The sequence below is a fragment of the Galendromus occidentalis genome, unplaced genomic scaffold (genome assembly GCF_000255335.2).
Source record: "Galendromus occidentalis unplaced genomic scaffold, Mocc_1.1 scf7180000075629, whole genome shotgun sequence".
In the NCBI taxonomy this organism is placed as follows: domain Eukaryota; kingdom Metazoa; phylum Arthropoda; class Arachnida; order Mesostigmata; family Phytoseiidae; genus Galendromus; species Galendromus occidentalis.
Window position 1 is genome coordinate 312,453 of NW_003803619.1, and position 26,498 is coordinate 338,950.

The 26,498-nt window shown below is 50.7% G+C and overlaps 3 protein-coding genes across 3 annotated transcripts; 2 read left to right on the plus strand and 1 right to left on the minus strand.

Annotated features, from left to right (window-relative positions):
• Positions 1-1,609: 1,609 nt before the first annotated feature.
• Positions 1,610-15,492, minus strand: LOC100899104 (FERM and PDZ domain-containing protein 4). Its single transcript, XM_029112385.1, has 27 exons — positions 15,349-15,492; positions 14,747-14,813; positions 12,392-12,459; positions 9,498-9,727; positions 9,311-9,404; positions 9,099-9,197; positions 8,867-8,970; positions 8,361-8,444; positions 8,074-8,125; positions 7,361-7,600; positions 7,107-7,223; positions 6,728-6,987; positions 6,481-6,625; positions 6,136-6,394; positions 5,835-6,007; positions 5,598-5,720; positions 5,319-5,465; positions 5,039-5,126; positions 4,650-4,924; positions 4,156-4,345; positions 3,776-3,976; positions 3,429-3,612; positions 3,224-3,302; positions 2,742-2,921; positions 2,415-2,624; positions 2,164-2,308; positions 1,610-1,992 (listed from the first exon to the last, which is right to left on the minus strand). The coding sequence occupies exons 1-27, from the start codon at positions 15,490-15,492 to the stop codon at positions 1,913-1,915; spliced, it is 4,038 nt and encodes a 1,345-aa protein (XP_028968218.1). The 3' UTR covers positions 1,610-1,912.
• Positions 15,493-19,387: 3,895 nt separating this feature from the next.
• Positions 19,388-21,643, plus strand: shv (DnaJ heat shock protein family member shriveled). Its single transcript, XM_003737871.2, has 7 exons — positions 19,388-19,453; positions 19,842-20,114; positions 20,236-20,388; positions 20,531-20,639; positions 20,765-20,975; positions 21,111-21,360; positions 21,449-21,643. Exons 2-7 carry the CDS (start codon positions 19,847-19,849, stop codon positions 21,514-21,516), a joined length of 1,059 nt encoding a protein of 352 aa, XP_003737919.1. The 5' UTR covers positions 19,388-19,453; positions 19,842-19,846; the 3' UTR covers positions 21,517-21,643.
• A 693-nt stretch (positions 21,644-22,336) lies between these two features.
• Oat (Ornithine aminotransferase precursor) lies at positions 22,337-26,110 on the plus strand. Its single transcript, XM_003737872.2, has 9 exons — positions 22,337-22,487; positions 23,665-23,846; positions 23,964-24,034; positions 24,131-24,284; positions 24,392-24,615; positions 24,697-24,869; positions 25,170-25,234; positions 25,343-25,609; positions 25,715-26,110. Exons 2-9 carry the CDS (start codon positions 23,702-23,704, stop codon positions 25,876-25,878), a joined length of 1,263 nt encoding a protein of 420 aa, XP_003737920.1. The 5' UTR covers positions 22,337-22,487; positions 23,665-23,701; the 3' UTR covers positions 25,879-26,110.
• Positions 26,111-26,498: the final 388 nt, after the last annotated feature.

Consider the following 26,498-nt stretch of genomic DNA (forward strand, 5'->3'; position numbering starts at 1 on the left):
TTGACTGGTGCTCGCATTCGTCGTTCGAGACAACTGACGAGCTATTGTGTTGATGGTAACATTGCACGAAAAGAACGGGGAAATATCACCAGCGTATCGAAATTTTCAACTTCCTCCGACCGAGCGACCTTCACAAGAACCGACGGCATGACCCACACTCCACGTGCGAGATCCCTCCACTTTCGGATGGATTCGCAGAGATCGACCCGTTCAGAGGGTACGGACACTGTTGAAACTTTCCTTCGCTTAACCTCGGCGTGAACATGAGGCGTGATCACCAGATGTATCCGATTTTCACCGACTCCGCGAGAAACATGCGGTCGGATCCGTAGCATTTCCCGGAGTTTTCTTCGATTTCACATCGTCAGGAGGAGGATGCACCTCTCTCTCTGACTTCAGACAGAGTCCGGCGACAGAATCCGCAACAACACAGCCAGAAAGACTTTAGCAGTAAAATGGACGGAATTGATTCGCTGGGAATAAATCAATCTCGTCAAGATCTCCAATAGTTGAGCAGGTCTCTTCTTTCCCAAGCAGCGTCCACCCCTCGCTCCCAAATCCCTCTCGCGCCAGCAGCCGGCCGTAGTCAACAGCAGTCAGTAGTCAAACAAACTTATCTCCTCGACGTCTCCCGTCCGCGCTTCGGGGAGCGACTGGTCGGCATAGCAAGAGAAGTCAAAGGTCATTTTATTATGCTTATGAGACCGTCTATGCTCAGGCCGCCCGGACAGGCGGCTCGACAGTCAGGTCGACGTTACGATAGTTGTCGGCGATGCTCTAGCCCGAGCGCTTTCATCTCTGATCGGCGGAACGAGAGCGCTTCGCATGTTCTTGCTGACTCGTCCCGAAGCATTGAGGAACTCCTCACGATCCTCGCAAACGAACGGAATGTAACTCAATTTCTCAGAGCTGGGGTTCAAGCAGACGGTCCCGACGAAAGTTTCGAAACCTCCTCCGACCCGATATCGCCCCGAAGATAGCCTATTTTCGAGTGCGACAATTTATAAGGAGGAGACAGCGTGACATTGCACTTCACGAAATTTTATTAAAAGTTCATGAGTTCGCAGACCTCCGTGAATTCACAACTGATGTCAATTCGATGAGAAATCATGCAGAGCCGCTTCTCTCTTCCTGGCATATGACATCTGATCCTCCAGGCTCGACAAAGACGTATATGAGCTGTTCACTTGTGGTCACAGGGCCAACACATAGGTTGCTTGTAGGTCGTACATATATAAATAATAATCTGTCTCTATATAAATTCCAGCTCGATTCTGTACCTTTGTTCGCTCGGGATAGATTTGTTCAATACGCTCGCGTCGTACTCTTTACACTGGATTCATATGTATATCACTCGAGGTTGCTCTCACCGGCTCGGGTCGGATCTTCTCAAAAAACCCCTGTGGGATTTCGCGAGTAATTTGCAGAAACAGGAGCGATATTCTCGGCTTGATGAGTGCTTTTGGTTGGGAGAAGAGATTCTTTCTTTGGGTTACGATCGACGGAGATTCTGTGCCATTTCGCACGACGAAGACGACCCAAGCCCCGGTGCAGTTTTCGCATTTTCCTCCAAGAAATACTGATAGCACTCCAGGCCTTCGTTCCGGAGATAACTAAGTTCCTCGTATCCGCCTACGAATTGCACGCTAGCAGGTTGCACAGGTTTCTCTACGTAGTCTGATTATGAATCCTAAAGTCGATCCACTTCCTTTATCGCTTTTTCGATGTATATCGTTTCTGTGTTGTGACGATGGTCCATTTCACTATCGCGTATATCGTATCGGATATACGGTGAATGCAGCTCGGTGCCTCGGTGAGGGTCCACCGGACTCGTTCGATGAGAAGAGGCACACAGCGACCACGACAATTAAACTTTGAACACTTGAGAGCCCTGTCCGATTGTTCCGGACGTTCAAGTTCGGAGAATTCGCATCAACGAGTTGAGGGTTCTGGCCAACTGACCTCCAATTTCTTCTTCGGTCGTACCTTCTCCTGGAATGGAAGCGAATGTTAGATCGACTGTGGAACGAGGAAGAACCGGCTTCCAATCGGGAATCTATCGACGGGCTAGCGGGGACCCTGACCCTTATTGAGAACTATGGGGTTCAAACGTCACGGGAACATTCAGTGCAGCAGTTCTCTTTGCCAAAGCAGTCAACCAACCTGTTTGGTATATCCCGATAATCTTGTGGAACTCCATGGCCGTTTTATCCATCTGATCGGCAAGAGGATGACACACCTCCGCGCTCTGCATCAAGACTGTTTCGCAGTAAAGGAACATTCGCTCCAGCAGGGCGACGCACGTGATCTGGGGGTCGAGAGAGAGCAGACAAGGTTGAATTCCTGTCGGTGGTGGGAGCGAAATCCTCGTCCTCAAAGCAGAATAGAATGATTCATTACGCGGTCCTGCTCACCAAATGGTCGTGGAGTTTCTCGACCTGGACGCTTCCTATGTCTCTCTTCTGGGATTTCAGCACCATTTCCTTAACTAACAATTTTGAGCTAGTTACGAACTGGCGGGCTTCGGAAATCAACGCGTCGTGAGCCTGGGACAATTTGATCGGGTCTCGCTTTGTGACACTACTTTGATTCTTCATCGAATGGACTCGTTTCAGCCGAGACGCCTGCGGAACGATAGCAACCTCGTGAGTTCGATCCGACCACGGCAAACCTCTCGATATCATACGTATTCCTTCGCGTCAATTAGTCGCTGTCACATCAGTTTTCTCCACCGCACATACCATAGTCAGAATTTGTTGCTGGGCTCGTACGAACCCGCTGTTTTGCTCAGCGGACGCCTTCTTCACGAAGCTCACCACGGACGGAGGACTGGATGATGAAGACGTTGTCCTGGCCGTGCTCAAAGAGACACCCTCGAGATCAGGAGGTGGTGCCGGAAGATGTTGAGAGAGTCGGATTGGCTGTAGAGATCGGTATCTTGTAGGAACGACGTTCGTTCAAGTCATACCGAACCGAAATAGCGTGCAGACTTCGACGAAAGATTAGGTAGTGGATTTTGAAGAGCACAAGAACCATCCACAAACAAATGAGACCTACCCTTAAGAATCCTGTTTTAGGAGCGAGTTGGGTGGGGAGCGAACAAGAAGCGGTCAATGGTACTCGTTCGGACTGGACGAGGTACAAGACACCGAGCACGGGCAACAAACACAAACGTAGTCAAAACACCGAGCAGAATATCGAACTCTCGGATGAGCCGACTTACCTTAACTGGTTCAGGAGAACCTCGTTTTTGGCGTGGCGGAGCCTTTGGTGGGGGAGTCTGAATGATGTCGTAGATATCCCTGTTGGGGCAATCGCCAGCGTTAGGCCAGAGCTTCGATAAGAGAATTTTGTGGCGTCCAACACAAATACTTTTCGCACGCGGTCGTTCTTGGACTGAGTGGGGTGGGGAAGGACTATCGGCTCACCTAGAAGCTTGCTCGAAACGCGCGATGATTTCGTTTTGGGTACAAAACTCGATCGGCGGCGGGGGCGGAGGGATTATCAGGGGGCCCAGATCGGCCAAATCTGCGAAATCCACCAAATCCGGTGTAGACGGTGGAGGCAGCAAGGTCAGGTCTATCACTTCGCCGACATCGAAAATTGCGTTGCCTGTGGGGGTGAAGTGCATTCTACAATTAACAGCGTACAATCATATCATCATCATGGGCAATATTGCGATGTCGGGGTATTACTCAGGATGACATAATCCACCAGGGCGCTGAGCCATCAACGAATACCAGCTCTTCGCAATCGGTTGGAGTTCAAGACTTACCCAGACTGCCTTCAGCTGGAAGCTCAATCCGAGTTACGCTATGCGGATTGCCAGAGTCGGTCCCCTGCTCATTGGGTAACGTCTCCCGAAGAGCCATGGCCTCGTATTTTCTCAAGGTATCTGTATAATTGGCAAATGAAGCACGCACGGGTGGACCGTCGAAGGGTCCAGTGAACGACTGCATGTTATTCGTCGAATTGCCTTCATGAGGGATAAAGAGCGAGGCGTCAGTCACAGGACATCGAGCTAGATTATCTCGTGGAAATACAGCATCGAACGAACGCTGTGCCCTCGATCCAAGTGAGGATCCGACTCTGGTCAAGAGAGAGCGACAAAGGAAGAGTGAAAAGATGGTTCGAGGAGAAATTTCGTGCACTCACCCGAGGAGTTACTCGATAAACTATTTCGGTCGGGATGGTCTCTAGTCAAGATGTCCTTGAGGTTCCTTCCGTTCTTCGTTATATTACTAGTATCGCTAGAGTCATCGGAATCTTCAGTAGAGATCTCTTTCGAGATCGTCGCGACCTCAGCACCAGCGGCCGCGGCTAAGAGCAACAATGAGTCTGCGGCCTGTGTGCGAAACGAGGGGGAAAACAGGGGGTGTCGTTAATCACTGCATAACTCCGTTAGGTAAATCCACTCTGCCCTAAGAGCGCGATCCAAAACGACGAACTCCGACTGAAGAACTCAAGGAAATCGATTCCCGTTCGCTAGCTTGTGATCCATTAGAAAATGATCCGAGCCGATGATGAGCGTGCCGCCGATAATGAGGAAACCCTCCTCAACTGGAATATCCGGTCGGAGCGCTCTCTCGTCGCCAGTCGTCAAGGCTGGAGGCGTGGTGGAAATTTCGAGCGGCGAATGCGGTACCAACCTTTAGATGCGGCGGTTTGTCGTCATTGGTTTCGCCTGACGACGTACTCTCGTTGATGGAGCCGACGTCGTCAGGTCTGACTTGCCCGAGTATATCTGGCGTCGTGGCCGACGGGAGACCGTCGTCGTCGCCCAACGTGAAGTGTACGGGGCTGTCCCGCATCTGCTGATAAGCTTTCTCCAACTGACGGGCCACAACGCGATGATTGATGGTCTCTATCGGCTTGGCCACGGACGGACTCGCGTGAATGGATTCCGCATTGAGTTCGAAACGATCTGTAACGAGTTCAGGTTTTCCTCCGATTAGAGCGTCCTGGTCGAATCGGTGATTATTCTGAGATCGACCATTGGCTCAAGAATAAATCTCGGTGACCGATCATCCCGACTCACTGGCTAGATTCATGTTGAAATCTAGATTCCTTTGAGATCCTGTCGTTGAACTGCTCCGGGAAATGCTTCGGAACTCGCTCAGGATCACCTGGGAGGAGCGGAACTTTTCGATTTATTGCCATGCGATCAGACGTGAGGATGCACAGTCTCGATTACAGGCACTTCTGGCCGACTCCCGAATCCCCCCTCGATTTATGCATGCCAGGCCGTGAAACCTCAATTCCTCTCGTAATCAGCGGGATTGAAGACCACGTAAACCCGAAAGGATGCAGGGCCTCACCTCGTTGGGCACGTATGGTGGAGTCGGGAACGAGAAGTCCATTTTGCGGAGCCCTTCGGGGGAGCCGTCGTCTTCGAGAGGGGGACAATAACTCCAGTTTCGCGGAACGACTAAATGACTTCCGTGATACACCGGAGCCGTCTCGATCTAGACGGGGGACGAGCTCTGTTAAACTCATTCTCGCAAACTTCGCGAGAACTCGTATTTCGCCGAGACATATGCTTGTACGTGGCAAGCGCGCGTGTATACCATAAGGAGCGGAATAGCTTCGAGGCTTACCTCCCAGGGATTTATAGTCTGCCACTCCACATAAAGTTCTTCATGCCTCAGCAACTGGTAGTAACCTTTCAGTAGCAGAACGAGTTCCAACATAGGTCGCTCTTCCATTCCGATCACGATATTCTGAAGGGATGCAGCGATCTCGTATCGGGGGACGTTTTCCACAGTCCACCAGACCACCACTGAATATTCCGAAGCTCTCATTGAATTCGAGCGGAAGATGAGCGCCTGACTCACCGTCGGTAGAATGTTGATGATGTATGTGAAATCGTCCTCTTTCGATATGACTACCTTGCCGATGTTCTCTATTTTCACTAACTCCGATATGGGCTGGTGATTGTTTGCGCTCGCCGTCAAAGAAACGCTCCCATCACCGCGTTCCTCGATAGCCACGGGTGGCACGGAGGAATCTGCCGAGGGTATAAGGCACGCTCGATGGGTCCAGTCGGATGAGGATTCTCGATATCGCCCACTTTCCATCGATAAATCAAATTCGCCGAAACAAGTCGAATGTGAGGTGAGGAAAAAGAAAACCCACCCGAGTTTTTCGGAGGCACTTTGTCTATGTTGATCTGCATTTGTTGCGGTTGCTGATGATGGTTGTGCAGATGGGGGACTGAGTGTGCATTGAGAGGGTGCACGGGTGGCCGATGGAACTTGCACAGTCCTATACGACCACTCAACAAAATATACTCGCCCTGGTGGAACGTCGAACCCTCACATTCGACAACGGGTTCTAGGAATCGACATCCGTAACCTTGCTGCTCCGACATGATTTTGAGAAAATGCAATTTGGCCTGAGGGAGAGAGTCGCAGTCTCTTAATCGTATAGAGAGGATATCATCGGATCGAACCGAGCCTGATCTGATTCGTCTCAACTCACCTGCAACGGCGTCAGCTGCTTCTGTCCGGGAGAACAGAGACCTTCGTTCTGTTTCATGAATTGAGCTAAGATTTTCCGTAGTTGTTTCCGCTTCATGGACTCGAGTAGGGACCAAGGCACAAATCGTGTAAGGCCACATTCTCCCCTGGAAAGCATTGCAGAATATTCTAGCTCATCCATCCCGGAAGAGAAAATCGCCGCATTGGAAACAGATCCACTGCATTGAAACTCATTAAAAAGAACTCACTCGATCTGCTTGATCCCGTTGGGTTTGCCTTGGAGACCTTGTGTGAGCAAATGTTGGTGCAAATGAAGAGATGCGAGCCGAAGAGCCACATGAGCTTCGACCTGGGGGGTGATCTTGTCGTGGACGAGATCATTACAGCACTGCTGATACAGATATTCGAAAGACTGTGGACAGGACTGGAGTAGCTCGTAGGGGTCCGAAGGGAGGAGGGCGACGCGAAAGAGACACCGCAGATTGTGTGAGCCTGGTAAGGCTGCGATCTGGCGATTGAGAGGGACAATATAATGAAAATTTTCCCGGTGATGCTTCTCAGCGAGCGTCCTCCCAGAAATTCCGGATGAGCAAAAGGAGCAGACAAAATGATCTCAGAGGAACTTGCCTTCGCTAGCGTTTCGCGTGGGTCTAGTAGAGTGATTTTATTTTTGCGTCCACCTACGCTTTTGAGCTGCTCCACAACAAGACCGAAGAGATCTGCGGCGCTATCGGAAATACCAGCCTGGGGAACGAGGTCTCCGAGTAGGAAGCAATTTTCGATCGGACGGCCTCAATATTGAGAGCTGAACTCCTTCTCGAGGAAGGAGAAATTAGAGGAGAAAAAAACTCCACAAAGAATCCCGAAGGAAAAGAACTCACTTTCTCTTTGAGAACATCCAGAACCGATGAGACTGACGTAGAGTTGTCGTATTTGAAGCTCTTAGTGTGACCGTTCTCAAGGAAGACCTTCATCACGTTGGGTATCGGTGAACCTTCTAAATCGGAACTATACAATGGACTACCGTTAATTACAACGCCCTCGGCGAATCGAACTCGGGACGGTCTTGATCGAAGCTTCGCTTTTTTCGCCGCCGTGAGGAGAGCGGATTTCTTCGTGGTCTGAAACGGGGAAATTCGAGGAGAAAATTAGGCAGCTCCATCGCTCGCTAGTTTTTGTCGACTGCGGAGTTGCTCGAGGCAATCTATGTACAGAATCCAAGGTCATCAACAGGAAGTGCGGGAGCCGTCCCCGATTCCAGTCGCGATGGGACGTTCCCATGGAGCAAAATCCCATCGACTCCGTCCGACGAAATTCCTGCTCATCGAGACGTTCATGGAAATCTCAGTCAAGAACATTGGATTGCGTGTTCTGTAACAAGCCTCCCGCAGCTAGCGGGGTCACGCAACATCGGCCGTGGTCGCGCGAAGACGACATTCACCGCAGACGCCTAGAGTGGCAGGTGAACCAAAGGACGGGTCCGAGCGTCTGGGGAGCGCCCCAAATTACGATTGTCGAACAGATCTCAAGTTCGAGTCTCAACATCCGGAAATTCTGTTTCAGTATATCTAGCGAACGCGAGAGGGGAACTCACATTGTTTGTGACAGGTTGGCACACAACGAGCGTGACACTGGATTGACATGACCTAGAATATGAATAGAACATAAGCGATCACAATTGCCATCGGTTGCTGGCTCGATTCGGTGTTATTTGCATAGCAAGAGCACCGCAAGCACTCGAGCGGTTCACTTTTCTTCGGTCGAGGAGAGTCGATTTCCTCAGGCCGAGGAGGATCTACAGTATTCTCGCTGCTGGAGGAATACTGTGGATGCTCCTCGAGATCTTCCGTGACGCTCCTCCCACTCAATTCTTGAACTCACTTGACCATGTCGATCACTTGTTCGCGCGGCGCCGTTTTCACGTCCTGACCGTTAATCGCAAGGATTTCGTCCCCGGGCAACAATCTGCAACGAAGCCATTGTCTCATTCCGACCCTGTAACTCACTATGAGAAACGACATCATCATTGACACAGTGCAGAATTTTTCGGCGAGTCGGGTTTGTCGAGGAACCACGGGAAGCCGGTCATCGGTATCCCTCATTCCATTTCGTTCGTATGTTCGATTGAATCGCTCATGATTAGACCGAGACTGCTCAGAGTCACTCTCATTCCCTCGAATCATGTCGAGTACCAGATCGCGAAATCAGGAGTGAGTTTTCAGGCTCGCCAGGGTCACCGTATAATTTCCGACTGATTTAGCCTTCGAGCACTCGAAAGCAACCAAGCACTCCCGTCTGGTTCCGATGGCCATTGCTACCTCGGGTTGCCTCCTACTCTTGGGGTGGCTCACTCGGGGAAGTATTTGCCCCGAGTTAACGCTGCTTACCTGCTCTCGGATGGGCCTCCCTCAGTCACAAAACGAACAATCACAGGACGTTCAGAGCCAGCGACAAAGCCAAAACCTAATTCCTGGTGTCGCTCAAGTATGACCTGCACGGAATTCGACGTCGATTAGAGTCGATGCGAGGACAGCGGATGTCCTCTCTAAGGACGAACTCGCAAGCACTGATTCTACCGCGAACGATTTGAGATCCAGTATCCGAAACCCCACAACCTACCTCTCTAGGGGCCGGAGGAGGCTCTTCTAAAGTATAATCGTTCCTCGGGTTGTTGTAGGTTGTCGTTTTATTTACATGGTTGATGTAGTAGTCTACGCCCTGTGAAAGGACAGATTAAGGAATTATTCGCCAGAATCATTTCGGACCGAATCTGTGCGCATTCAGATAAGAAGGATCGGGAATCGTCCCAAGCTCTGAGGAGTGATACCAACTTTGGAATCGACGGAGTGCTCCCAACCATATGGCAGCGTAGGGTCTCGCCAAGCTTCAACAGGGGGAACCCACGAAGTTGTTCGAGTTTCATGGCTAGAAAAAGAGCGGAGGTCAGATGTCATTCGGTGCAATTTCCCGCGACAGTGCCGATTCGGTGCGCGGATAGCTCAAACTTCTCAAACTTACTTCATGTAAAAAAGGCGTTGATTCGGGCCAACATGGACAGTGCATGCCCTCCGCAGGAGGCCTTGAACTGCCGCGAGGTGTTCATCCTGTTGAGCTTGCATTGAGCACAGGGACGACGAATCGTCGTTTGCGCTCAGACCGTCTTTGGCGTGGAGTTCCCTGGAACCTCCTCTAAGGACGTCGACAGCTCCAGGTCCCTGTCCAGACACCGTTGATGATCGATCCTGCACCTGGAAGTTTAGAAATGAATAATTCGTCGCACGATCGCTCGAGAGCCTGTTCAAAAACTAGCTGAATACCCTCAGCCTCAACGCTCTCTGTAGGAGCTCGACCGGATGTACGCGCCGATTATCTCGCCACGGCCGGAGAAGTTCACAGAAGCCGAGCCCAAGCTTATATCGCCGTGGCGATTCCATCTCTGCGCGCACTGAGCACGTCTGTTCGGAAGCGGCACCGCCGGACTCTCGGCTTGAACTCTGCTCCTCAGCGGACAAATTTTGCATTTCTCTCGGATGGCCTAGAGGCGTAGGCCGGCACGAGGCTCGCCGGATTAGCGCCGACAAAATGTTCCGTGTCTGAGTGGCCATGTCGCGGTCGTTCCGGCACGTCCAACGGACAATAGTTACAAATGCCCACAATTTTGGATTAAGCGAGACGAAATATTTTTGAAGTGGGGCGACGAGCGGTCGAAGTCGCTCCATGTCGTCCGGAAACTGAAACCCTCCGACACGCTCACGAAGTGAAGCAGCGGGAAGCGATCGGCGTGGATCTTAAAAATCACACAATCTTCCTGGTTGTTCTATAATTCTCGATGCGTCTGGTAGCTTTGATACCCGAAACTAACGCCAGAGTCTTCCTACAAGCGTTCGTGTAGATTCAGAAGAAGCTAAGCTGAAAGGATAGTAATCGCCTTCAACAGATCTCCCGGAGCTGTTGAAATGAAACGAGCTCATCCGGCTTCTCAGCCTAGGCGCCGGTCGAGAGGCAACAATTCTCACGAATGAACGATGAAAGTCATGATAGAAGAAAGATTCGCTCCGAGATCGTCTATGCCGCAGCAGCTCAAACTCATCGAGAAGTCGCGACGAGCGCCATCCGTTCGATCTCTATTTTGACGGAGCGGTGACGAAAACTTTCGCACGAAGGCAAGAACATGAGTCCCGAGCTCGTAGACAAAAGGAGAATTAAGAGGCTTTGTCCATAGCTTCTCAATGGAGGTTCGAGTCGATAGTGCGTGGCTATTCTCAATCGTCGCTGAAGACGGATCGACCTCCGAACATTCGGCGACGCTAGAGGTGACGTACTTCCGACGACCGAGATCTTGGCGCGGGCAAAGTCGTACCCAATCACAATTGGGACCGACGAGGGACAATCAATGAAACAGTGGCGGAGCTTGATTCACTCACGCTAGTTTCACTTGGAATCCCCGGAAACCCGAGGAAGAATCTAATCTCCTCCCCCGTCCCCGTCTCGACAGCGGGATCTCTCTTCCATAATGTCCATCATCCGTCATACGCCTGTTGGTCGAATAGCTGGCGGTGTGATCTCAGTCAGTCAGAAGCCGCGTTCTTCTGCACGGCTCCGTACAATAACATGACAATCACGAGGCCTTGGCCTCCGCTTCATTTCAGTCGACCAACGTCTGTCAGTCTGATTCACTGCGAGGAAAACAATAGCGGGGGAACTTTCCTTAATCAGAATTCCCGTTATGCGTCTGCTTTGTCGACTACTGAATTCTAAGCGAAGCCTGCCAGCGCGTACCCGAAACTCCGAGCCCGGACTCGAAGTCTCAAAGCCGCAGGCGCTGCCAAAAAGTTCGGACGCTGGCAGAGTTGACTGCGAGCTGATGTCAACATGAACGGCGCCAATGAAAGCAAACAGCGTTTTCCGATGCCCCAAGGCATCCGCTACAGCCGAGCTTGAGCTTCCATTGACGGCGCAGCGGCGGCGGCAGCAAAACTGCTAATGATGACCGATCCAGTTCTTCACTCGTTCATTATCGTTGCCGCCGATGCCGACGTGACGTTTGCCCCTCGAGGTCTCAGGGTCTGCGGCCGTCTATCGAGCAGTGGAAGCGTCAAGTTGCTAAGTTGGCCAGACGAGACAAATGCGAGAAGCGTCTTACCGGCCAAAAACTGGAGCAACGACTGACGAGCCACAATGCAACAAAAAAGAGAATCCACTCGCCGTAGTCGTCGCTGATGAGCATCGTGTCTGGTTGACTGCTCAGCTGTTGTTAATGCAGTTGTCCGACTAATGCAGAAAACTCCGCTATAGTTGTGCGTCGAGCGTACCTCGCCGTCGAAGCTATCAATGCAGAACCTAGCAGCAAAATCCGATTCTTCGCAGATGCCACGAAGCATTTTCTGCATTGATCCCTAAATGCAGAGGCGTCGAGAGACAACTCCCCCGGAAACTTGAGCGTTTCTCGGAGGTCCGTGAAGACGCTATCGATGGGATGTGGGGACAGAATTCTCGTGAAATGATTCGGAGAGCCCAGATGAGCTCTTCTCTGGAGATTCCCTAGAGACACACTTTCTAGGCGAAGGGCAAGGAACAGCATATGGGAAGGGGATAATCTGGGAATATTTCCCTTCCAACGACATCGTATCGCCAGCGCCGGGAGAAATGTATTCGTTTCAAAGTACCGCTAGGGCAGTGATTTCCGCACAGACTTCTCCGAGGGATTAAGCCGAGAAGAAGGTTTGGACTCGGGACTCTATGGGTCTTACCATCAAATCCATTTTAATCAGGGGTGCAGACCCCTCAGAACTCTCTCATGATGGGGCTCCTGGTCTCAGGCGACGTAGTTCCTTTTCCACCTGGAAAGAATTCTCCATTAAATTCTTCAGTGTGTGATCGTCGATGCTATGCTATCGCTCATCCTGCCAGACCTTCGATGAGCTTATGGTTTCAGGTGTTAGATGGTACAGAAATGGAGAAGAAAGACCTGCCACAGCATCTCCAGAAGTACATGAAGAGTTCAAGATTCGTATGAAAAATCCGAGAGAACTTCTTAGGATTGGTGCTGTTACGACAGCGGCGAGTGTTCGAGTCTGCCGAACTCGGCACCAAACGAATCTATGAGCCTCAATACTACTTATAAGGGATGCAATGAGAATTAAATGCAGAATGAATTCAGCAGCCGCTTATATTGACGTTTCTGTCAACACGAAGTCTGAGCGTGTGTCAGTTCCTGCTTGTTGCGGCTCGCTTGAGATGTGGCGGTGAATAAAATCTATTGTGGAAGCCGCAGACCGGAATTCGCTCCGGTGTACATCGGGCGTTTTCAGCCGCGGTCCGATTCTCCAGAGTTTGAGGGGAAACGAAAGAAAAACGAGAGCGTTACAAGAGAAAAATTTCAATACAATGAACTGCGCTGCCAGTAACATTCCGTGCCGCTACTGTTTTGGACGCTCGCACACCGATCTGTCGACGCCACAGTTGTCGCAGATAAAAACTTAGTGCTTGCGCGCGACTAGCGATTAAATAGCCACACAAGCCGACCCAGAGGTAGTCAAGAGGTCAGGGATGCGCCGACGTGAGACTGTCCATGTGAGTGTAAGTGTCCGTAAGTCGGTGTGACTAGTGGTGACGGGACTGTCCGTATAAGAACGGCCACGCACGGTTCCGCTCACCGCTTGCTCATCAGAGGCGACTAAATTTTAATGCCTTATTTACAAAGGAAAATATATGAAATTCCTCAGCACTAGCTTGAACGAGGCAAGGCGACTTCATCTGCGCGAAGACGAAAAAAGGCACCAGAGCTATGCTTAAAAAAAACGTCGCATCGATACTGGACTTCATCTACTCCCTGTCAGTCTAGGACCAGAATAGTCAAGACTTGACGAGACTAGGATGTCTCTAGCGCATCAGAAACCTCATTGTGTCAACCTCTGTCACATAACCAAAACAATATCAGATTGAGATGGCAACAAAAGCATCCCAGATTGTTTTCACTAGCTTTGCTACGTGTCTGGAGGGGGATGGGCTGGCGAGCTCTCGTGAGAAACTCAAATTTCAAGCAGTTACTCTTTGCCTGTATTGACGGGCTACTGCGTGAGCGTTGTGTTTCAGCGGGTACACGCGACCGGAGAACGCTCCTCTCATCCGTAGGGGACCGAGTACGATGCTAGACGAGCTGAAGAACTAGGCAAAACACGGCGGAGAAGATCAAGTATCGGAAAGAACGTTCAAAGGTCCAGTCGCTCGCCTCGGCGGACCTCTGGATTCGCCTACGCCCTGACTGGGAATCGGACTTTATCGCCCGAATGGTTTTCCAGCCTTATAAACCAAACGATTACCATATCACTTTTGCAAGGAGAAATCTTCCGGATCGTACTCAGGGCTCCGTCGCTTAAACACCGCAATCAGCCGACATCATCCTTAATAGGTTGTACGTTTCTGTGAATGCGACCCGTCCATAGCGTGTGTAGACGTGTGGGTTGATTCAGCGGGACTACATCGAAGGTCCATAGTCATTCCACGGCGAACTGTGAAAAACTTCGCGACAGATGATGACGGACACCCAAACCATTATTGCTCGAGCGATGAACCATCACAAAAATCATATTGCATCGGATCATTGCGAGCCACGGCGGTGATCTGTAGAAGGATGACTGAATCTAGAATTTTTCACCGAGGGCACGTAATTCCTCGCCGTGCGATAAATTAGAGATCTTTCGAAACAGGTTCTCCTTTATCGGGTCATCTGCAGCACTGCACACGAAAGCCGTATCAGAATTCCAGGCCCCCAGTGGCATGGAAGAAAATCGCTTGATCCACGTGAAGCGTTTTTTCCGGATGCTTCCCCCTCAGCACGGCCAGAAGTCAATCAACAAAACTTGAATTCCACATAGTTCTCGGACCGACCCTGGAGTGCTTCCCCACGTACCGTCGGAAATGAGAATGTCGACCATCTTGATGACATATCAATTATCGCCGCAGCAGCATATAGGCTCGCTGGCCAAGGTACTGGTGTGGCGGCGATTATCTCCAATCAACTCCTGAGATACGCGTACGGAGTATCTCAGAATCTGATCCCGCCCTCGATTAGATGATCGGCCGATCTCTCGGTCATACTCTCTTGATCAGCAGATAATCGAATAATTCTTACGGCGCGCATGCGGATGCCTCGAGAGAAACTACAGTCTTATCGTGACGAGGCAGCGACAGACATGGAACGCATCCGGACTTGGACGCAATCATTGTTGAAACACTTAGAGTAATGGTTTCTCGCGGTTAAGAGCATTTAAGCATAATAACTCGCTCCGGAACTACAGCCTTAAGTAGCATTTGATGCCGCTGCGGCGCTTCCTGGAAGAACTCGAGTCAGCACTACCGGTCGCAAAGGTTCTTCCTGAGATTAGAACCGTAGGATGAGCGGCTCTGGCGATTCCCTTCACTACTGCTGTTGTAGCTCACCACCGAGTCGCAAAGTAAGCAACGGAACACTCGAGAATCGATGAAGAATTTTTCATCCCGTCGAAGTGAGTCTGTCAGGAGCACGGACGTCCAGCGGATAAGCAAAGCATGAGGTCTCCTGTACGATTATGGGAAGGCTCATGTCTCATTGAGGTTGTTTCTCTTGAGAATAGAAGCTTGCCTGAGCCAGCCCCCGATTTCGTCGATGCACCCTATTTGCTCATCAGAATGTGATGATGCATTCAAACCGGCTGCCTATCCGAGCGAAGCGAGCCGTGATCGGTTTCCGAGAAGCAAGTGAATACTTCAATCAGGAATGTTTGATGTAACAATCAATTATAAGTCCCCGGTAAAATGATTTCTATCGAATGACGAATACCTTCCGACTTCCCCATCGGGCTCTCAAACGACTCCATTCGGAACAAACTTCGTTGAGAACCTCCTCATCGAGAGAGACCTGCTCCACATCACCCATTAGGTCCTCGCTGTTTCCAGGAGGACCCATATCCTTCGTTACCAATTCGTCGCGGGACAAGCCCGCGCACTCGAATAGGCGGGGGTCGAATGCCATCGTCAAGCGAATCTTCCGGAATCGACGATGATTGTTCTAATGCCGCGGTACCCGCTCATTTCGTTGATTCCATAGCTCCAATCATGCTACGCTGACCACGAGAACAAAAGTTCAGACATCCTGAAGGGACTGCGGTTCCTTTCACAGCTTCAGTCCTCGATCGAGGGAATCCCTGAAACAATGCCCAATCACGGCGGAAGTACTGATGAGTTATTTCTGCTTTTCTGAGGGAACAGCTGCCCCTGTTGACGTCTGACGCTTCGTCAGCCACTATTCAGTGGTGAAGTTGATATTGACTTCCTTCGAATTCGTTCGCTTTTCATCGATGGCAGAAAAGTGTCGGCCAGCTAAACTGATGCGATGACCTTCGTAGGGCATCGAAGACCGACGATGGGCACCGAGAGGAGTCGCCAGCCGAGATGAAATAGGTTAGCTCAATCCGTGGAATTGCGCAGGTCCGGCGGGCCTGTGCTCCCGTACAAGAGTCCATGTACATATGTCCTTAGTAGGTCGCTGGGAGGTTTGCAACAAACGGAGTGCACTTTCGGTCTCCTTAGCCCCACCCGCTCACTCATCTCGTTCACAAACACGCATCGTACGAATCCTACTAGCCGACATGGGAGGAATACTCCGCGGACCCACGCATACCCAGAGTATGATGCTCGTTCGAGCAGAATCATCTCTGACTGAGTGAGTGTCGACTTTCGAGCTCTCTCTCATCAGATGTGTCGAAGGGGAGACCGATCGAAGTGCTCTTGTTCATTATTTGGAACTATACCGGATCCTTGCGGTGATTGGTACTCACAGGTCACAGTAAACACCTTCTCTACATTTGCTTCGACTCCGAATCCGTACGGATTGAATGGAGCTGTCCCACAACTCGAGAGGGCTTTCTGTGGATCCAAGCTCAGAGTGAATTCAATTCCCCGAGAGATACTATCCGAACCGACTGCATGCGGCGCTACACATGGAATTCGATTATAGTGGAAGTCTTGAGCTCGAATGGCCGCGTGCGCATCCGACTACGGAGCGGGACGACGTCTTTAGAGAATCGGGGAGTGTTTTGTCATTTCCCGGCAGACAGAGCTCGTGGTCCGATCGATTCTCCGATATCCATTCGATCAGTTTTCATTATGAGCGATCTATAATGAGCTCTGATGAAATCGAAAACAGTTACGCGACTCACAATTAATGCTTTCGCAGCTGTCAACCGTCACCGATATTGGCCACCCCACGCACATCAGAAACCTTTGAGCGCAGACGCGAATGACAGGAAAATTGAACCGATTTTTTGGCGGCCAAGTCGCTCACGATGGCAAAACCATAGCCTCAAGCGCGGGGAGATGTTTGCGGGGAGTCTTTATCACACTGTATCGGATGTTCCCACACGTATGGAGTATCCAGACTGATGGTTCCCCGCTTAGTTTTTCTTTCAGCCACAGTTGGAACGGAGCTCGAATGAGGTGATGTATTGAGTGATCCGTTGAGATGATGATCCACTCGCGAACTCTGCGCAAATATCGACGGCGTATCAGTCATCACCGCGGCCGCGACTGCTGACATATACACGCCGCACGAATACACCTACCCAGAAAATGCCTCACTTTCTCCATCAGAAGACCGCCATTACGTCGCACTCAACTAAAAAGACGCGAAGAATCACGTCGCCATCGGGTTCGCGAAGTAGGAAGATAATCCGAGCTGCTCGCAGTCCACCAGTCGTCCCGCGAGCCGAATGAAGTTCCAGTGAAGAAATTAGCGGCGATCGTCGTTTCCGCGAGACTCGTTTGTTATTCTCCGATTCGATAAGCATTTTAACGGATCCAGAAGCCCCCGAGGAAGATTTGGGAATATGTTCCGAAACTCATCTCCGAGAAACAGGATATATTTGGGTACCGAAACAGCGGTCCCCGCTGGCGACACAACTCCTTCTTCGGGACGCATGCATCTATGATGGACTGGCTCTCGGTACATATGGGAATGTCCATCTTACTTTCCTTCGAGGTATTGCCTCGATGTAGTGCCTGATCGAGTATGCTCGAGACTTGAGAAGCATAGCCGACAGGCTACGATCGCGCAGACGCGACGGCGGCATCAGCAGTTGTCGCAAAAGTGGAGAACGCTGTTGACAGTCATGTCGGACCGTTCAAGGGCCCATGGATTGATTCGTTCACTCTGATTGCTGGTCGAAAGTAGCAAACAGATGGGGAGGAACGCGCATAAAGGCTAAAATATTCCTTTTTGGGCACATGATTCAGCATAGAGAAAGTTGTGGCAATCGACAGCGTTGGACTCCAAAGCTGGCGCCAGCAGCTCAGGCGACAGCTACGACAACGATCAAACTCGAAACGACTTCAGCACAGTTTAGCTCAGATTAGTTTCCACGGAAGCCTTCCTGATTTCGCGAACCAATCCTACAGCTGTCCGGCGGCTTCGCCGGACAAACGAAGTAGAAGTGCACAATGCCACAGGTCGGCTTCCTGTACCTGAGCGATTCGGCATTGATTATGTATTCTTGATTTGCGCTCGATTTTTTCTATTCGCCTTCTACGTCATCTCATCAGAGTATATACGATCCGGGGTTCCTGTCAGTGATGCAGAGAATATTCAGCTGATTCGTCTAACATTCTTCTATTGCAATCAATTCGCAAACTTTTCTCCCGTCGAGACACTCTGGAGTCTCTGGGGCTCCTCTTCTGTCCTCTCCGCGGCGGAACATTTCCAGGAGACACACCGATTGGACCGCAATGAAATTTGCACGGGCCCAGAGGAATGGAACAGTGAGCAAACTTAGATGGAAACGAGGCTACGAGCCTCTTTGCAGTGGTGGACCATCGGAATTGGAAACATAACTCCGGATTCAAGCGATCCGTGTCGGAACTGTGTTCGTATCTACCGGTACCTGCGATTCGACTCATCATCTGTCCAGACAAGAAAAGCTCCTCAAACAAACACAGCCAGGACACGAAACATTTTCCGATCCAAAGCTTGGCGACGATATCTTCAGAGAGTCGAACAACTGTTTGATGGAGTTTCTCTATCGCAAAAAATTATACCGGGAAATTCGAAGAGCTGGTCATTGAACATGTTCCATTAAAGTCGAGCGAGCGAGCCGGGCGACAGACTGCTTGCGGTAAAGCAAACACCAGGCTCTCAGTAACAGACTTGCCTCATGCGAACTCTTTGATCAGGTGTTGCTGATCGCCGACACGGAGTCGAGAAAAATCCTCACTATATTCCCGGCTCCGGTTGAAGTAAAGCTTCGAATGTATCCCGTGATCCGTAATGCCGGCGCACGTTTTTTTTGTAGTTGATCGCGACACCAACCATGCACCATGGAACTACGAGCCACCTAGCTTGCGAAAATTCTCCAGGAGGGGAGTCTCTCCTGTCGGTCTTCGCCAGCCACCACAGAAGTAAGCCACCATCTGATGTGCTGCTGCTGCTGCCAGTGGCTACAATCCCGACTAAATGCGACGGATGACCCGCGAATGCGCCAGGGGCTCCGATTCTTCCCGAGCCCGATAGCGCGAAATACGGGCCATCTACGGTTCCGCCTTCGATGTCCCTCATACTACCGCCCGAGTATCCACCGCGAGAATACGCCCGAGATTCCGTGGATTCACCTAGTCTTGCCGAATCAATTGTCGGAGCCTCCGCAGAAGGGTTCGCGGCGCGCCACAAAAAGCGAGATCAAGAAGAATTTTCATCCAAGCAAATACCATTGGGATTCTCGTAACATGCGATATCGGGTCCAGAGGTCGAACGGCGAGGACTCGATGGGAGGAGAAGACGGTATACCCCCGGAAATTCACCTGCAGAGATCATGCTTGTTCTCCATCTAGCCATCAGCGCGGCTATGCCGGGCATCTAGCTTCCTCTTGTCTCTCCCTGTTGAAAACGTTCTATAGTGGTGCATTCGGAGATAGGTGGACTCGTAGTGTATATAGTATTGCGAAAGGTTAGTATGGCCATTTCCAGCGAAGATGCTTGGACTATCGCTCCATCGAATGATGAGCGTCTGATTCGGAGATGTGTCTGCTCTGAGTCGGATGGAGAGACTCCCCGTCAGAGCAGCTATACCGGCGCCTCCGTAAAGACACGTAGCATTACGGCTCCGCTCTTCCAATGCTGGAAAAATTGTTAATTCTGGTTGGATTTCTCGCGCCTGGTCTGACTTGAAAAATCGTGCATTCGGGCTCATTGAGCGGAAATTATTCACTGTTTGCAGCGAAAACCAGCTGAGCGCAGATCCTCTGAATGGTCTGGTGCATTTCGAAAGGAATTCTTCTTTTCTCCGAAATCAGTGAAAGTTGAACAAAGACTCCCATCGTCGTTTCGTCTTGCAGAAAACATGCGTTTGCTCTGTCTAGCTCTGATACTCAGCGTCGCTGTCACTGATGTTTTGGGAGGGAGAGATTTCTACGACATACTCGGAGTACCTAGGTCCGCGAATGTCAACCAAATAAAGAAGGCCTACAGAAAACTCGCCAAGGAATTACATCCTGACAAGAACAAGGACGATCCTGCCGCACAGGATAAATTTCAAGATCTTGGAGCCGCCTATGAGGTTCTTGTCGACGCCGAGAAGAGGAAGCAGTACGATCGCTACGGCGAGGAAGGCAAGACCGATACGCAACTCCCTCGATTTATTCAGATATTCAGATATATAATAGTGCTGGATTATAATACTTGAGCGAATGATCGATTGTTTGACATGCGCTGTTTCGGGCTCTCTCCCAGGTTTGAAGGATATCGGCCGTGGTGGAGGTGATCCTTTCGCGTCGTTCTTCGGAGATTTCGGCTTCTTCGGCGGTGACGACCGACCGAGAGAGACTCCGAAGGGCAGCGATGTCGTGATGGACTTGTGGGTCACACTCGAGGAGCTATACAACGGTAAGCTCCGCCCTCGACTGCAGGTTTTATGTCGCTTCTTCCATCAGGGGCTCCGAGCTCGTCCCCGTCACTCAGTACCGTCCAACGATCTTTATCCGGAAAGAAATCAGAGGGTTTCATTTTTTGACTCTCTGACATCCAGGTAATTTCGTTGAGATTGTTAGGAAGAAGCCGGTTTACAAACAATCTTCTGGAACGAGGAAATGTAACTGTCGTTCGGAGATGGTGACTCGGCAGATCGGACCAGGAAGGTAAGGAGGAACCCCCGGAACTATAGGAATGCTGCTCTATGTGGAATCCCACAGCTACCCGTATCTGAGCCTGCGAGCTTCGCCTCCCTGTGAAACCGCGCGCCAAATGCCCATCCTCGTTCCAGATTCCAGATGCTTCAACAGCAAGTTTGCGACGAGTGTCCAAACCTGAAACTAGAGACCGAGGAAAGAACGCTGGAAGTGGAGATAGAAGTTGGTATGAGGGACGGTCAAGAGCAGCTGTTCACAGCCGAAGGGGAGCCTCACATTGACGGTGATCCTGGAGATCTGAAGCTGAGAATCAGAACAGCACCTCATCCAGTCTTCCAGAGAAAGGTCAGACGCGTTTCTAACAGGATACCTCGAGTAGGGCTTAGTCTTCGGCCCCGAGTCTAGGGAGGTTCCGACAGCTCTCTGTTCAGATTTCGCCGGTCAGACTGAGTCCATCATTAAAGATTTGTCGTTCCATAGGGAGATGATCTCTTCACAAATATCACAATTTCCCTCGACGACGCCTTGGTCGGATTCGAAACAGAGATTACACACCTCGACGGTCACAAGGTCAAAGTGAGCCGAGATGGAATCACGTGGCCTGGAGCCCGCATGCGGAAGCCGAACGAAGGAATGCCCAACTACGAGAACAACAACCGGAAAGGCACTCTCTACGTGACGTTCGACGTCAAGTTCCCGAAGAGTCCGTTCACCGAGGAGCAGAAACAAAGTAAGGAGCTCATCCATTGCTACAACTCTCAACGAATCAGGCATGGCCTACAATCATTCGTCTCCGATAATTGAATAATTTCTCGCAGCCATCCGATCCCTCCTCGAGCCTGAACATGCCGACGCTTCGGTATACAACGGATTAGGATACCATTGAAGTTCGAATTGAGCGCTCCGGCTGACGGCTCTGAAGACAAAGCCCGTTGATGTACATTGTAGACAAGAAATCTGCAGTTGATTATTTATTCTGCCTCCGCTATTGTAAATAAACTTTTTAGGAAGGATGACTGTGGTTATGACGGCGTCGGTTCTAATCATGGTCGGTCTCGTGTCGTAGGGATACTCCGGTTCCGAGCTGCATTCTGAACTCGAAACCGGCCTTGCATGAGTACTGGTCATCATTAGCCTCCGGGAGTCTCATCCCTGAAGCTTCGCTCCAAGATTCGCTCCTTGGATTTCTTTCATTCAGCAATATAACATTATTCACCACGACCCCTATAATGCGGATCTCTTCGATGCGTGATATCAATCATAACGGCAGATTCCCGCTGGCAGAGACCGAGGAACGAACAGAGAAAAAGGATCAATTATAACCATAACCATAACCATAAGGAGAACCGACTCTTCAGAGTCTTGATGCCAAGGTATCCGAAAGCTCCGCGATTTGAGGGATCCGTATCCATTGTATGAGTTCGGATCGGTCGAGAGGCGACCACGAGTCCGCTCCTCTGAGGTTCGGATCCAATGGGAACGGTGATTTGGATCTTCAGGGACGTATCTGATCAAATTCACGAGCCCCCTGCAGATTCCCACCATGACGGCTCTACTCCCGGGATCAACTCAGATCGAAGGATCGTGTGGGGATCGGAACTCGGCGATTTCGTGTTCGAGAGGAAGTTTTCCTCGACTGCGTGACACGTCATCGGGAGCGTTCTCTCCATTCCAGATAAAAACAACCGATTATCCGCAGTCTCGCCGTTTTCGTGCCAGACAGCGAGCGGCAGGATACTCTCCCCTCAGTCTCGAGGAACTTTCTGAGCTTAATTGCCTCGTTTACGCGCTCATTCCGTATTTTCCAAAAGTTCTGATCTCAGTGAGACGGACCCATCAGCTGGCGCAGAGCAGCTCGTAAGTACCCCGAGAGACGAGGATCACGGCCCACATCATCAACGAACCGCATTGGCTTTTCTCCCGCCAGCGCAATTTTATAGTTCACAGTCGCTCTATTCGGTCAGCATAGGGACTCTCAACAAACGGACCTTGAGCTATTCCGAATTCAGCGAAATTCCGTTACAACGAAGAGCCTTACAGGGAATTTTCAGTACAGCTAGGTTTTTCTTCTGTTCATTGGCTTGCTTGCCATAGAGACAATCTTGAACATATTTCCATTACAATGAACAGATTTTGCCGCTCTCACGAGATCCGTCGTGAGGAGATTCTCCTGGTCTAAAAGTTAAAGCTCATGGTCCGTACTATCGAGGGTCGAGGGAGGATTGAGGAGCTTCAGGGCGGTCGTGAACTTTTGACGAGCTCGTTAGATCTTTAGGAAACTCTCCGAGTAGGGTCTTGTATCATCTGATGAATCAAAAGAATCCGGTGAGCGATTCGAAAAGTTATTCTAGAGATTGATAATAGATAATACTGGCGACGACGATGACATGAATGCGGGAGATGAGGAAGACAGCAATCAACGTCTCTTCAAGAGCGGCCACACTTCAGGTTGTCGGGAGACGGGATGCTCCGCACTCCTTTAGAGTTCGAAGTTCGAGCCCCTTGATTGCCGAGGTTGGAGCGGTTGACATGGGTTTTGGGGCTGGCTGTCGGATTAGTCATTAGCAGCTCGAAGAATACACGAAGGACAACCTTGGGAATGGCTGAACACTCGACAGCCTCTGGATGCATCTGGAGTCTGGAGCCACCAGACTCTTCCACTTTATTTTCTGCCGGGAAGCCTAAGGGAGTCTGAAATTGACTCCTGTACCTCCTCGGAACTTTCCAACACGGGACTCCTGAACGTTCATGGGCCCGATATATCTTCCATCAATCTTATGTCTACCGATGATGTGCAAGCACCGAAACTGCGGGATGTAGACAGAGCGTTCCACTGAGCGGGCCATTCGCTCAAGCTGTATCTCGCAAGAGATTAACCGATACTGGCTGGCGGTCACAGGCTTTACGACCGCATCGAACAACGGTGGCGGCATTCAATAGCATACACCGAAGTTCCTGAGTCGATGTCTTGGGCGAGTGCGACTTGTCTTAGATCCTTCACGCTGCCGTATCAAGAATTTGACTTGACTTTCAGACGCAGTTGACTCGGAAGTTTCACCCTTTACTGAGCTATGAATCCGGCAAGCAGAATTTTGGGCTCCGGCCTCGCTCGAAGGTGCGCATCTCAACTGAGCTCCGCGCAAGTCTTCGCGAGGGAGGATAAGTTCGGTGCGCACAATTATCACCCCCTGCCTGTCGCAATCGATAAAGCTAAAGGTTTGTTGTTGAAAAAGTGGAGGAATTTCGCTTGAGACGTCACTCACCGCGGAAGTGGTCAGTCGGACTCTTCCATCTACGGAGCGGATTAAATCAGATCGACCCGAATCTCCGCAGGTGTATTCGTTTGGGACGTCGAAGGGCGAAGATACTTCGACTTTCTCTCGGCGTACTCAGCCGTAAATCAGGTGAGTTCCGCGGAGCCAGGATTGACTACACTCTGAGCGTGTCGCTGGACGAATACGGAAAAATAAGGAAGGATCGCTAAGATAGATGCTTCTCAGGGCCACTGTCATCCCAAAATAGTTAAAACGCTCCAAATGCAAGCGGAGAAGCTCACGCTGACCTCACGCGCGTTCTACAATTCGGTTCTCGGGGAATACGAAGAGTACATCACCAAGCTCTTCGGGTACGATAAGGTCCTCCCCATGAACACTGGTGAGTGGGACGACAATCGAGCTCCTGAGGGACCCGCGGCAGTTTTTGGAGGAGTATGCGTGTGGATAAAGGGATATAGTTTCTCATGGCTCTCCCTCGCTGACAAGGTGTGGAAGCAGACGAGACGGCCTGTAAACTCGCGAGGAGATGGGGGTACGACGTCAAGGGAATAGCTGAGAATCAAGCAAAGATCGTTTTTTGTGAGGATAATTTCTGGGGACGGACCCTTGCCGCTATTTCTTCATCCACTGACCCCACATCATACAAAGGCTTCGGGCCCTTCATGCCTGGTTTCGAGCTGGTGCCTTACAACGATCTCAAAGCGTTGGAGGTATGTCCGCGCCAGCGATGGCACATTTCCCTTACAGGAAGCTCAGAACCGCTCCAATTATTTCATAATTTTCAACTCCAGGAGAAACTCAAGGATCCCACGGTTTGCGGCTTCATGGTGGAGCCTATCCAGGGCGAAGCTGGCGTCGTCGTTCCGGAAGATGGATACCTGAGAGGAGTAAGAGAACTCTGTACTCGCTACAATGTTCTTTTTATCGCCGACGAAATCCAGACTGGATTGGGACGTTGCGGGAAGTGAGTAGACGCTCCTCATTGCATACGGGCGGTGATTCCGCACTAGAACTCCAGTCGGGCAGATTTCTCTGGTGGTGAACTTGGTCGCTGCGCAAGACGGGACGCTCTTCAGGATGTGTTTCCCATGTTCTCAATTCATTGGATACCTTTATTCTCTTGTATGCGCGCGAATCGGGAGACCTGCCTGGCCCTCTGAGAATGGTGATCTGGATGCCGTTCTCGCCCTCACGAGCCAACGTGGTCGTCCAGCTATTTCGCTGCACTATGCATTCAATCAAAAAAATATTCCGTCATTTTCAGACTTCTCTGCGTCGACCATGAGAATGTGAAACCGGACATTCTGACGCTGGGTAAAGCACTCTCGGGTGAGCTGTCTCTCCTCGCTTAGTTACATCGGGTCCACGTGAATAGAATTCAATATGCTGTCGTCAACGATCTATGGTGGATCTGAAGTTGAATGTTCCTACACGTAGGCGGTGTGTATCCTGTATCAGCTGCGCTTTGTAACGACGATGTCATGCTCGTGATAAAACCGGGTGAGCACGGCTCCACATACGGAGGGAACCCTCTCGCCGCGAAAGTGGGAGTAGCCGCCCTGGAAGTTCTCGTCGAAGAGAAGCTCTCAGAAAACGCCGACAAGATGGGAAAACTCTTACGAAGCGAGCTCAACGAGCTACCCAAAGAAGTCGTGAGAACTGTCCGAGGCAAAGGACTCCTCAACGCCATTGTGATAGATCCAAGTGAGACGCGATGAACTCTCCGACTGTTCATGAAAAGAATGCTTTGTCAGCATGTGTCGTACGCCTATATATGGAAGTAATCATATATTTCACGAAAACTTCCAGAATACGATGCGTGGGAGCTGTGCCTTCGACTGAAGGAGAACGGACTGTTGGCGAAACCAACTCACGACGATAAGATACGATTCGCACCCCCTCTGACCATAACGAAGGACCAGCTCATGGAATGCGTCGCAATAATCAAGAAAACTGTCAACTCCTTCAGATGAATGCCGCCAACAATACGGGATCCCTCGGCGCCTGTTTCCTCCCGCCGAGGGCGATCCGCTAAACACTGAATGCGTGTAGCGAAGCGTCCCAACCATCTCGGATCCAGGCGGGCCCTCTGTGTTCCCGAAGAAAAGGGAAATCAAGCGCTCTCACCCTCGTCTGATTCGGGGGAGCTCTCCGAATGTCTAATAAATCATGGAGGTCTCGGACCTCTTTGAAATAATTCGGAGATAGAATAGAACCGTCGTGTGTCTAGCCTTACTTTCAATGGCATCAAGTTCTGCCGAGAGGACCGCCCGGACGTCGATGGAGGTCTTGGAATCGAAGGTGGGGAAGTGAGGGTAAAGGGACGAAGAGTCCAAGTCGGGCACGGGGCGTCCTACACGAGTGCCATAAGATTATATTAACGAACGAAATCACTTTTTCTTTACGGAGGCTCGTCGTGACTTCACTCGAAACGCAGAGTCAGAGGAGCGAATCCAGAAAGATCGGAAAGGATCAGTGAGCATCGAATCTGTGTTTTCGAGTTCTCCCGAGCCGAGCATCGAGGAGAGCCGGAGCAGATATATTGACGATAACTGACTCGATTGTAAGAATTCGTTTTTTCGACATCCAGGTG

Bases quoted from the DNA above. Each gene is read 5' to 3' on its own strand.
- LOC100899104 (XM_029112385.1), bottom strand. From the start codon at position 15,492: ATGGCATTCGACCCCCGCCTATTCGAGTGCGCGGGCTTGTCCCGCGAC. The intron at 9,198-9,310 runs GTTGGTATCACT...GTCCTTTCACAG, and splicing joins AGCACTCCGTCGATTCCAAA to GGCGTAGACTACTACATCAA. The intron at 4,925-5,038 runs GTGAGTCGGGAT...AACTCGTTACAG, and splicing joins TTTCAACATGAATCTAGCCA to ATCGTTTCGAACTCAATGCG.
- shv (XM_003737871.2), top strand. From the start codon at position 19,847: ATGCGTTTGCTCTGTCTAGCTCTGATACTCAGCGTCGCTGTCACTGAT. The intron at 20,640-20,764 runs GTAAGGAGGAAC...TCCTCGTTCCAG, and splicing joins CGGCAGATCGGACCAGGAAG to ATTCCAGATGCTTCAACAGC. The intron at 21,361-21,448 runs GTAAGGAGCTCA...AATTTCTCGCAG, and splicing joins CACCGAGGAGCAGAAACAAA to CCATCCGATCCCTCCTCGAG.
- Oat (XM_003737872.2), top strand. From the start codon at position 23,702: ATGAATCCGGCAAGCAGAATTTTGGGCTCCGGCCTCGCTCGAAGGTGC. The intron at 24,870-25,169 runs GTGAGTAGACGC...CGTCATTTTCAG, and splicing joins GGATTGGGACGTTGCGGGAA to ACTTCTCTGCGTCGACCATG. The intron at 25,610-25,714 runs GTGAGACGCGAT...GAAAACTTCCAG, and splicing joins CGCCATTGTGATAGATCCAA to AATACGATGCGTGGGAGCTG.